At 56.0% G+C, this 11,599-nt stretch overlaps 1 protein-coding gene across 3 annotated transcripts in view; it reads left to right on the forward strand.

Moving 5' to 3' along the window:
* The first annotated feature begins 109 nt into the window (after positions 1-109).
* Positions 110-11,599, forward strand: part of RPS6KA4 (ribosomal protein S6 kinase A4) — a 19,283-nt gene continuing 7,793 nt past the window's right edge. For 2 of the 3 annotated variants that reach the window (XM_006149843.3, XM_027772399.1), the window contains exons 1-8: positions 110-2,384; positions 2,488-2,559; positions 3,256-3,474; positions 3,557-3,672; positions 4,153-4,260; positions 4,475-4,555; positions 4,636-4,739; positions 4,836-4,986. In XM_006149843.3, coding sequence (XP_006149905.1) covers positions 2,330-2,384; positions 2,488-2,559; positions 3,256-3,474; positions 3,557-3,672; positions 4,153-4,260; positions 4,475-4,555; positions 4,636-4,739; positions 4,836-4,986 — 906 coding nt within the window. In that variant the 5' untranslated portion in view covers positions 110-2,329. The remainder of the gene's footprint in view (positions 2,385-2,487; positions 2,560-3,255; positions 3,475-3,556; positions 3,673-4,152; positions 4,261-4,474; positions 4,556-4,635; positions 4,740-4,835; positions 4,987-11,599) is intronic. The other variant, XM_014588342.2, reaches the window with a different exon arrangement.

The following is an 11,599-nucleotide window of genomic DNA, read 5'->3' on the forward strand; positions in this document are numbered from 1 at the left end:
GGGGCGATGGCTGGCCTCCACGAGCGGCTCCCGCCTTGGGTGCTGGCTCCGCGGCGCGGCCCCCGCTGAGGAGGTGGTCTCTGGGGTCCCCCAGCTGAAGGAGGCTAGTAGGAGTGGGCAAAAGAGTGCCCTGCCTGACCCAGACGGGGAGCCAAGGCCCATTGCCCAGGGACTATGACCTGGGCGGATCTCAGCGTCAGCTGGAGGAGCGGGACATGAGAATAAAGCTGGGACCCAGTCACCTGCGTCGGAGCTGTCTGCTGGCTGCATCTAGGACCTTGGGGCGCCAGGAACACATGTGACAGGGGCTGTGGCCAGAGGGCCCTGCCTAGACGGGACAGCAAGGGCTGCCTTCAGGGGTGTGGCCACCTGGCCCAAGTCCCTGGGGGTAGGAGGGCAGAGTTCTGCACAGCTGGCAGTGGTAGGGCCTGAGGTCTGGGCTCAGGGATGTGGGGTAGTGAAGCCCCTGTGGCCTTGCCACCATCCTCTCCCAGGGCACCTTCTTCTCTGCTTTCTTCCTGCCTCCTCATCGTCTCTCCCCACACCCCTTTGTGGGTTGAGCCCTTGCTCCAGGGAGCTCATGGCCGCACAGAGGTGAGACTGATGGTGGATCTCTGAGGATGCCCTCTACGATGACGATGACGCCTGTGAAGGGGGGCAATTAGACTGGGTGGCAGGATGTGAGTCAGGGTACCTGGAGCCACCCTGGGGAGGGCGGGGCTGCCCCAGGCAGAGATGAGAGAACTTGAATTTGGGGTGAGTGGAGCCAGGAAGGGCAGCCAGCCCAGCCTCTCCAGCAACCCATCAACCTTAGCAGCCTCTCTTGTCTCTCAGCTGGAGCTTCCCAGGAGAGTGGAGTGGGGTGGACCTCTGGCCTTCAGCCGGCAGAGGAGCTGAAAGTCCCCTCCCATAGGCCTCAGGGTGGGGGCTCTCATGGTTGTCCCACTGTGCTTGGTGGCCCCTGTCAGTAGTCAGGGAGCAGGAGGCAGGAAGTGGGGAGGGGGGACAGAGGCTCTGGAAGAGAGGTCAGCCAGCTCTGGCCTGGTGTGGAGAGGGGACTACCCCTGTGCACTCTGAGGTCCCTTTATTTGTTGTTTATGGAGAGAAAAAGAGGGAGCTAGAGGGAGGTATTTTTGGCAAGGTCTCACTGTGACATGACCCTCCTGCCCCATAGTTCTCTAGGACCCCAGGTGTGTGCTGCTGGGCATGTGTGTTTGGGTTGGCCCAGAAACCAAGCCTGGGCATCGCATGTGCCTTCCAGTCTCCCAAGGGGTGGCACTATCTGTGCACCACCAGGGCTGGGCCAGACATTCCCGTTTTGAGGCCTGCTGGGGGCTGCGGGCTGGGCACCACACCAAGGACAATGGGATAGACTCGCATGAGGTGTGCAAGGACCCTGGTGGGCTGTGAATGGGGGCCGGGGTGCTTCTACAGCCCCCTCTAAAGAGATCCCCTTCCTGCCATGGGGTCCCACATGTGATTCCAGGATTCAGTGACAGGGTGTGAACTTCAGAGGGTCTGAGGCTCCCACACCTCTTCTGTAAAGGCAAGTCCACGGGACAAGGGTCTTGGCTGCCACTCGGGGAGCCCTGGGATGACAGAGCTGGGCTGAGCTCCCACTGCATGATATCTGGGTGACTTCTGGTGACTTTTCGTAGTCTCCCCAGCCTGTGAACACTGGCCTCACCAAGTGAGAGGTGCCAGGCTGAGGCTATGCTGCAGCAGCTGGCCTCAGGCTGCTCATCCAACAAGTGGACACCGACCCCTTCCCCTAGTTCAGTGACCCTAAGCTAGGCAGGTGGGTTGTCACTTTCACTGGTGGCTAGGGGAATTAAACAGATGAGGGTTGCCCTTGGGGCTGGCCCTGGGGGAGGGCTCAGTAAAGCCTGTGTGGGTCCTCCTCCCCACCTCGGGGCACAGGCTCCTGGTGTCCTCCACATCAGGGGCTGGCGGCCGGCGTCCTGGGGCAGACACCTGGTTGGAGGCCCAGCAGAGAACCAGGTTATCCACGCCGGCACATGGTTCCCACGGGTGATTCCAGATCCCACGGAGGGTCGAGGGGGGTTTCGGAGCGCACAGTCCTGGCCCTAGCCTCGGGACACAGCGCCGCCCCTGCCAGTCGCCCACCAGCCGCCTGCTCTGGCCGCCTGCACTGTCACGTTCCAGCCGCCTGACTCAGGCGGAGTGGGGCGGGGAGCTGGGAGGCGGTGCTGGCGCCCGCCTCGGCCCCGGAGGCGGCACCAGGAAGCGCCCGCCCCGGCCGGAGCCGCCATGTAACCGGCGCCGCCCGGAGCCCAAGCTGTGCGGGGGCCCCAGAGACCCGCCCGCCATGGGGGACGAGGACGAGGATGAGGGCTGCGCGGTGGAGCTGCGGATCACGGAAGGTGGGGCCGGGGGGCGCCAGAGGGGGCGGGCCAATGCTGGCTGCCCCAGGCGGGCGGGAGGGGTCGTGGACTGGCTGGGTTCATTCGCCCTCTGTGCCCGCAGCCAACCTGACTGGGCACGAGGAGAAGGTGAGCGTGGAGAACTTCGAGCTGCTCAAGGTGCTGGGCACGGGAGGTGAGGACCCCCGTCCACCGGGCAGGTGTCCCAGGCATAGTGCTCCCGGCTTCCCTCCTGCACATCCTCCTGGGCGAGAGCCAGGCCACTGGGCAGGCCCCCCACCCTTTCCTGGCACAGCCTGCCTTGCCTGCCCCACCCTGCTGTGCCAGGGTTTGCATGCTCACTTTCAGGGCACTCCACGTTGCCATCGTGTCTCCTGCGAGATCCTGTGTGTGCAGGCTCCCTGCCTGGGTTTGCCGCCCCCCCTTGGAGGCCTGCACCCCTCCCGTGTGCATTCGCATAGCTCCTCCCCTTCTCCCAAAGGAATCCCCCTCCCGTGTTCTGCAGACTCCTAAGCCCTGCTTTGCTAGTCCTGCCTCTGCCAGGCCAGGTGTGCACCTCTGCCTCCCCTCCTTGCATTTGCATCCTTTCACATCCATCTGATCCTCGGCAGGTTTGCACACGCCCCACCCCCACCCCTGCTGCAGGCCTCCTGGAGTTGCACGCCTCCTAGCCTGATTCGCACATCCCTTCCCTGGGCTTGCTGCATACTCTCACGGGTGTGCAGCCCCTTTAGAAGGTTTTGCCGGCTCTTTGCACACTTAACTATCGCCCCGGTTCCTTCTCCCAATTTGTTGGCATCACCCCACCCCTACCAGTCTGCACCATCCTCCCACTCATGGCCTACCCTCCACCTACTCACTGCTCCCACAGCCTACGGGAAGGTGTTCCTGGTGCGGAAAGCGGGTGGGCACGACACGGGGAAGCTGTATGCCATGAAGGTGCTGCGCAAGGCGGCGCTCGTGCAGCGCACCAAGACGCAGGAGCACACGCGGACTGAGCGCTCGGTGCTGGAGCTGGTGCGCCAGGCGCCCTTCCTGGTCACGCTGCACTATGCCTTCCAGACTGATGCCAAGCTGCACCTCATCCTGGGTGAGGGCATGCTCTGTGGTATTCTGAGGGTACTGGGGAGCAAGTGAAGCCACCTGCTTCCTAACCCCCACTGCACCCCCAGACTATGTGAGTGGCGGCGAAATGTTCACCCACCTCTACCAGCGCCAGTACTTCAAGGAGGCTGAGGTGCGCGTGTACGGGGGTGAGATCGTGCTGGCCCTGGAGCATCTGCACAAGGTGAGTGAGGACCTGGCTGCCAGGCTGTTGCTATGGGAACTGGGTCTGGGCCGTGTAAACATAGAAGCTTCGGTTCTGTCCCTGGGCTTCCTGGGGGAGAGGTGGCCTTGGCAGGGACCAGAGTTCCTTCCCCAGGCCTCTTGGCCGGAAGCCTTAGCTCCCCCAGAGCCTTCTCCAAGGGGCTTTCCTCTCACAGGGAACTCCTGGGGCCGTGGTCACAGAACTTCCTCAATTGGAGACCTCATGCCACTGGGGCTCTTTGCAGACTTTCTCTCTGGATCTGGGGCCCGCACCCAGATCTTGCTTTGTCTCACCTGATCTTTCTTATCCACTCCTGCCCTGGAGGTCTCCTCTGCAGGTAGATGACTCCCTCCAGGAGGGCCTCCTCATCCTGACCAGGGACCTCGGGCAGGGCTAGGATATGCAGGAGCAGGGGAGGGCCTCGGGGAGGAAGCCTTAGTGCCCGCTTACTCCTGCTAGCTGGGCATCATCTACCGAGACCTGAAGCTGGAGAACGTGCTGCTCGACTCAGAGGGCCACATTGTCCTCACCGACTTCGGGCTGAGCAAGGAGTTTCTGACGGAGGAGGTGAGCGTCCGACAGCATCTGCTCTTCCAGCTTTCGCCTTCCTGTCTCTTCCTGTTCTGTGCCTGCTTTCTGGGGGTGTAGAGGTGAATAGATCCGAGAAGTTCCCACTGCTCAAGTGTCTGACCACGCGAGTGGAGCAAGTCCTGCTCTGGGCCTGGGGGGTTGCTGGGACAAGAGAGGCTTGGATATCCAAATGGTCCTCTCGCCTTCCCAGAAAGAGCGGACCTTCTCCTTCTGTGGCACCATCGAGTACATGGCCCCTGAAATCATCCGCAGCAAGGCAGGGCATGGCAAGGTGGGTTGGCGGATACAGGGGTGGTGGTTGTGGTGGGCTGGAGGTGGGAGGTGCAGGCCCTTACCCGGTTCTGCCTATAGGCTGTGGACTGGTGGAGCCTGGGCATCCTGCTCTTCGAGCTGCTAACGGGGGCCTCGCCCTTCACCCTGGAGGGCGAGAGGAACACGCAGGCTGAGGTGTCCCGGTAAGTAGGGCTGGATGTGGAGGGGGGCCAGGGGCTGCCCGGGCAGGGCTGTTGGGGGGAGACTCGCTGCCCCTGACACCCCCCCAATCCTCCCAGACGGATCCTGAAGTGCTCCCCCCCCTTCCCTTCCCGGATCGGGCCCGTGGCGCAGGACCTGCTACAGCGGCTGCTTTGCAAGGATCCCAAGAAGCGACTGGGCGCAGGGCCCCAGGGGGCACAAGAAGTCAAGAATCACCCCTTCTTCCAGGTGAGGCTCCTGACTCTGGGACCCCTACACCTCCCCGCAGATACCCAGGCCCAGCAGCTGCTCCCGGTTGGTGAACGCTGAAGGATGGCCTTAGCCTGGCCATTTTGGCTCTGTCTGGAAACTCCCCAGCATATCAGTCTAGGTTTATCTTCTCATTTTTTTCTTTACTTTTTCAGAATTATTTTTAAATAAATAATTTTATTTACTACCATTATTATTATTTAAGTTTGCAACAAGGCACATGTGCACACCAGAGAGAGACAAAGAGAGAGGGAAAGTGAGAAAGGAAGCTACCAAGTCTGGGACTCAAACCGCAGTTGGCCGTGTGGGAGTCCAGTGCCTTAACCACTATGCCACCTACTGGTCTCTCTCATCCATTTTATATCGAGTTTATGATTTATTTTTTAGAGACAGAGAGAGAGCATTTCTAACAGGGTCTTTATTTCTTTTTTCTTTTCTTTTTTTTTTTTTTTTTTTAAAGAATTGTTTTATTGGGGCCAGTAGAGAGCATAACAGTTACATTGCTGGAGTCCCATGTAGTCAACCATGGTTCGAGTCCCAGATCTGGTGGCTTAAACTCACGCTGGATGCATGTGTGCACATCCCAAAATCCCGAGAGGAGAATGGAAGAGAAGGAATTGAGGCATGGCCAGCTAGCCTGGGGATTGATTTCTCGCTTTCTGTCTCTGTCTCTCTCTGTATCTCTGGTGAACACAGCACCCTACAGCAAAAATCCCCCCCCCCAAAAAAAAAACGAAATAAAACAACAACACACACGCACACACACACACACACACACACACACACAAACAGAAATAATTATTTTCTTTAGCTTCATTTATTTAAAGAATTATTTTTATTATTTTGACATATTTTAATTTGACCAGAGAAGGACAAAGTGAGAGAAAGGAAGAGAGGGAAAGTGAGAAAGCAAGCTGGCAGATCTGGGACTCGAACAGCAGTCGGCCATGTGGGAGTCCAGCTCCTTAACCACCATGCCACCTGCTGTCTCCTTTTTTTTCCATTTGTAAAGAAAAACAATTTGCTAGAGGGCATGTATACTTGCTGGAGAGAGACACAGAAGAAGAGAAAGGGAAAGGGAGAACGCAACTCCCCAGGAGGGACGGCCACATTGCAATCCCTTCTTCTCCCTTTCTCCTTTTAGGATTTTAGGTATACATGTACACGTGTGTGCGTGTGCATGTGTGTGCGTGTGCCTTTCAAGTCACTGGGTCTTGGACTCAAACTGCACAGTTGGCCATTCGAGATCCATCCACCTCGACCACCATGCCACTGGCTGGCCTTCCTAACAGGGTCTTGATGCTGCAGCTGCATCTCCCCCAGCGCTAGCTACCCCTGGAGCAGGGGCGCACACATGCCTGGCGTAGTCAGGGCGGTCTTCGGGACACAAACCGAAACCTTCTCACACTGGAGGCTCACAGAGTATCGTGTTCTACTGCTATACCACCGCCAGCCCCCTTCTCTTCTATTTCCCTTGAATCTCAGCAGGTGCCTTCCTGAAGGAAAGCATTACAGGTTCACTGATCATCAGAGCAGGCAGGGATGTGAGCATAAATTGACCAGTCCTTTTTTTTTTTAAAAATGTTTTTGCCATAGGGTGCATGCACTCACCAGAGGAGGAAAGTGGGAAATCAATGCCTGCCTCCCCTGCAGGCGGGATGGCCACACCACAGTCCCTTCTCTATTCTCTGAGATTTTGGGTATGCACACACATATGCCCAGAGTGTTTTTCAAGTTGCTAGGTCTAGGACTTGAACCGTCATTGGTCATCTGGGAGTCCAGCCGCCTTAACCACCACGCCACCTGCTAGCCCAGTCAGTCCTTTCATTAGACAGACGCAGAGAAGGCAGGACCTGTCCAAGGTGGCGTAGTTATGCTGTGCTGGGAACAGACCCCAGCTTTAGGTAGGTCTGTGGGCCGAGACTGGTACTAAGAACCACTATGGCTTTTAGTGTCCACCCAGGCCTTGTGCTCTTTGTCCCTGTACAGCCTCTGCCTGTAATTCAGGGGGACGGTTATCAGCCCCCATGCATTTGTGCTTACCTGTTAAGAGCACACACGTTAGAGTGCAGCGCACAGGAGCTTTGCCTCATTGGGAGGCCTCGCTGACTCAGGACTGCGTGTGGCCAGCGTCGCTGCTCAGCAGGACCCTGTCACCGCGAACACCTCCTGTGTATGGCTTTTACTTACACTAGCTCATGTGAGCAAGCTCACGTCCTGGCACAGTGGTCTTTGATTGACAGTTCCGGTTGCCCTGTTGCGGGGAAGATCTAGGGAGTACTGAGTCCTGACAAGGACAAGGGCCTGTGCAGTGTCCACAGATCAGCCGGGACCGAGGCAGGCAGCTGCGTCCTGCCTCCTCTGTGTCTGGGGTTCTGTGAGGTCTCACCACGTGGAAGAGTCGAGGGTTCCCAGCTGAGGGTCTTAGAGGCACCTTGATTATCCCCATCTATATAGATGAGGAAGCTGAGGTTCAGAGAAGTGAAGTAATTTGCCCAAGGTCGCCCTGCCAGGCGGTGATGGAGCGCAGATTCAAACCCAGGGCTGGGTGACCTGAATGCCAAGGTTTTGTTTCTGTTTTCAAGAGAGATTTTTGCTATAGGCCCTATGTGCTTGCCAGAGAGACAGAGGGACAGAGAGACAGAAAGCAAGAAATCACCCTCCAGAGAGGATAGCCTGGTCACAATCTCTTCTCCTCTATTCTGCTCTTGGGGTTTTGGGCGCACATACCCACACATCGGTGTGTTTCAAGCCCCTGGGCCTGGGACTTGAACCGTGGCTGACCGCATGGCAGTCCTGTGCCTTAACCACTATGCCACCTGCTGGCCCAATGCCTAGGTTCTTAGTTGCTATGTTCTTCTGTTTACATGTGGGCATCCGACTCACCACTCGCCTGCCATTGTAACACAAGTGCCCTTTTATGGCAAAAGAGCCCATTTTGTAATGAAGTGCCTTCTCCTTGAATCTTCCTCACAAGTACCAGCCCCGAAGGGCCCTCGTGGGGTGCCTCCTCAGACAGGAATCTAAGTTTCCAAAATGAAGATGTCCCTTTAGAGATGGGATTGGGGGTTGGGGGAGCCATAAGCAGTGTCAGTTTCCTTCAGCAAATTCTTCAAGCCCATCCTGTGCCCACGCTGAGTGGTGTTGGGTGCTCTTTCTGTCTCTGTCTCTCTCTGTATCTCTGGTGAACACAGCACCCTACAGCAAAAATCCCCCCCCCCCAAAACAAAACGAAATAAAACAAAAAGACACAGAAGAAGAGAAAGGGAAAGGGAGAACGCAACTCCCCAGGAGGGACGGCCACATTGCAATCCCTTCTTCTCCCTTTCTCCTTTTAGGATTTTAGGTATACATGTACACGTGTGTGCGTGTGCATGTGTGTGCGTGTGCCTTTCAAGTCACTGGGTCTTGGACTCAAACTGCACAGTTGGCCATTCGAGATCCATCCACCTCGACCACCATGCCACTGGCTGGCCTTCCTAACAGGGTCTTGATGCTGCAGCTGCATCTCCCCCAGCGCTAGCTACCCCTGGAGCAGGGGCGCACACATGCCTGGCGTAGTCAGGGCGGTCTTCGGGACACAAACCGAAACCTTCTCACACTGGAGGCTCACAGAGTATCGTGTTCTACTGCTATACCACCGCCAGCCCCCTTCTCTTCTATTTCCCTTGAATCTCAGCAGGTGCCTTCCTGAAGGAAAGCATTACAGGTTCACTGATCATCAGAGCAGGCAGGGATGTGAGCATAAATTGACCAGTCCTTTTTTTTTTTAAAAATGTTTTTGCCATAGGGTGCATGCACTCACCAGAGGAGGAAAGTGGGAAATCAATGCCTGCCTCCCCTGCAGGCGGGATGGCCACACCACAGTCCCTTCTCTATTCTCTGAGATTTTGGGTATGCACACACATATGCCCAGAGTGTTTTTCAAGTTGCTAGGTCTAGGACTTGAACCGTCATTGGTCATCTGGGAGTCCAGCCGCCTTAACCACCACGCCACCTGCTAGCCCAGTCAGTCCTTTCATTAGACAGACGCAGAGAAGGCAGGACCTGTCCAAGGTGGCGTAGTTATGCTGTGCTGGGAACAGACCCCAGCTTTAGGTAGGTCTGTGGGCCGAGACTGGTACTAAGAACCACTATGGCTTTTAGTGTCCACCCAGGCCTTGTGCTCTTTGTCCCTGTACAGCCTCTGCCTGTAATTCAGGGGGACGGTTATCAGCCCCCATGCATTTGTGCTTACCTGTTAAGAGCACACACGTTAGAGTGCAGCGCACAGGAGCTTTGCCTCATTGGGAGGCCTCGCTGACTCAGGACTGCGTGTGGCCAGCGTCGCTGCTCAGCAGGACCCTGTCACCGCGAACACCTCCTGTGTATGGCTTTTACTTACACTAGCTCATGTGAGCAAGCTCACGTCCTGGCACAGTGGTCTTTGATTGACAGTTCCGGTTGCCCTGTTGCGGGGAAGATCTAGGGAGTACTGAGTCCTGACAAGGACAAGGGCCTGTGCAGTGTCCACAGATCAGCCGGGACCGAGGCAGGCAGCTGCGTCCTGCCTCCTCTGTGTCTGGGGTTCTGTGAGGTCTCACCACGTGGAAGAGTCGAGGGTTCCCAGCTGAGGGTCTTAGAGGCACCTTGATTATCCCCATCTATATAGATGAGGAAGCTGAGGTTCAGAGAAGTGAAGTAATTTGCCCAAGGTCGCCCTGCCAGGCGGTGATGGAGCGCAGATTCAAACCCAGGGCTGGGTGACCTGAATGCCAAGGTTTTGTTTCTGTTTTCAAGAGAGATTTTTGCTATAGGCCCTATGTGCTTGCCAGAGAGACAGAGGGACAGAGAGACAGAAAGCAAGAAATCACCCTCCAGAGAGGATAGCCTGGTCACAATCTCTTCTCCTCTATTCTGCTCTTGGGGTTTTGGGCGCACATACCCACACATCGGTGTGTTTCAAGCCCCTGGGCCTGGGACTTGAACCGTGGCTGACCGCATGGCAGTCCTGTGCCTTAACCACTATGCCACCTGCTGGCCCAATGCCTAGGTTCTTAGTTGCTATGTTCTTCTGTTTACATGTGGGCATCCGACTCACCACTCGCCTGCCATTGTAACACAAGTGCCCTTTTATGGCAAAAGAGCCCATTTTGTAATGAAGTGCCTTCTCCTTGAATCTTCCTCACAAGTACCAGCCCCGAAGGGCCCTCGTGGGGTGCCTCCTCAGACAGGAATCTAAGTTTCCAAAATGAAGATGTCCCTTTAGAGATGGGATTGGGGGTTGGGGGAGCCATAAGCAGTGTCAGTTTCCTTCAGCAAATTCTTCAAGCCCATCCTGTGCCCACGCTGAGTGGTGTTGGGTGCTGGGAGTGAGCTACCCAGTCGTACTGGGAGGCCCCATGGTCTCCAAGGCCTGGTGTCTGGATGGGTGTTGCGCTCATTCTGTCTTCCTCTGGATGGCCTTTCTGGTGATAACAGTTTTTTCTTTTTCTTTTTTGGAGAGGTTTTTCACTATAGGGCGTGTGCGCTCGTCAGACAGACAGAGAGAGACATAGAGACAGAAAGCGAGAAATCACCCCCCAGGGGGGATGGCCATGCCGCAATCCCTTCTCCTCCATTCTCCTCTCGGGATCTTGGACACACACGTACACGCGCCCGGCGTGAGTTTTAAGCCACCAGGATCCGGGACGCGAACCGCAGTTGACTACGTGGGAGTCCAGCGACATAGCCATTATGCTAACTGCTGGTTCCCAGATTTTTCTTTTTAAATAATTATTTTATTTAACTTTATTTATTTTATTTGCTTATTTATTTTAATTTGGTGAGAGAGAGAGAGAGAGAAAACCACCAGGTCTGGGACTTGAACTGTGGTCGCCCATGTGGGAGTCCAGCGCCCTTAACCACCATGCCACCTGCCAGCCCCATGGTGATAGCAGTTTTAAGGTCTCTGGTGACAGCACCAGGGCCTTTGAGTCTGAGTCATGCCTCTTGGCTGCAAGTGACTAAAATGTCCAACACAAGGGCCAGCCAGGTGGCATGGTGGTTAAGGCAGCTGGATCCCACATGGCCAACGGCGCTGTTCTAATCCTGGAGTAGGAGACTGTGAAACACACTGGGCGCATGTGCCCAAAGTCTGCAGAAGAGCCTGGAGGAGGAAGGATTGCGGTATGGCCACCCCCGACCCCAGGAGGGGTTTCCCTCTATTCTCTGTCTCTGTCTGTCTCAGTGAGACATGTGCCCTATAACAAAATCTAGAAAGAAAAAAGAAAAAAAAAACAAGAGTCCCATTCAAAATGGTGGTATTAATTGGAATAGCTGTTAGCGACTGAGATCAGAATGAACAGTGACCTAGACAACGCAGAGGAATATTTTTTTTCTTTTCACATAAAAGGCCAGGGCTAGGGACCAGCAGTTAACGTAATGGCTATGTCGCTGGACTCCCATATAGTCGACCGCGGTTCGTGTCCCGGACCCGGTGGCTTAAAACTCACGCTGGGTGTGTGTGCGTGTGTGCGTGTGTGCGTGTGTGCCCAAGATCCTGGGAGGAGAGTGGAGGAGAAGGGATTTTGGCGTGGCCATACCCCCTGGGGGGTGATTTCTCGCTTTCTGT

Source organism: Tupaia chinensis, unplaced genomic scaffold (assembly GCF_000334495.1).
Source record: "Tupaia chinensis unplaced genomic scaffold, TupChi_1.0 Scaffold000273_1, whole genome shotgun sequence".
Lineage (NCBI taxonomy): Eukaryota > Metazoa > Chordata > Mammalia > Scandentia > Tupaiidae > Tupaia > Tupaia belangeri.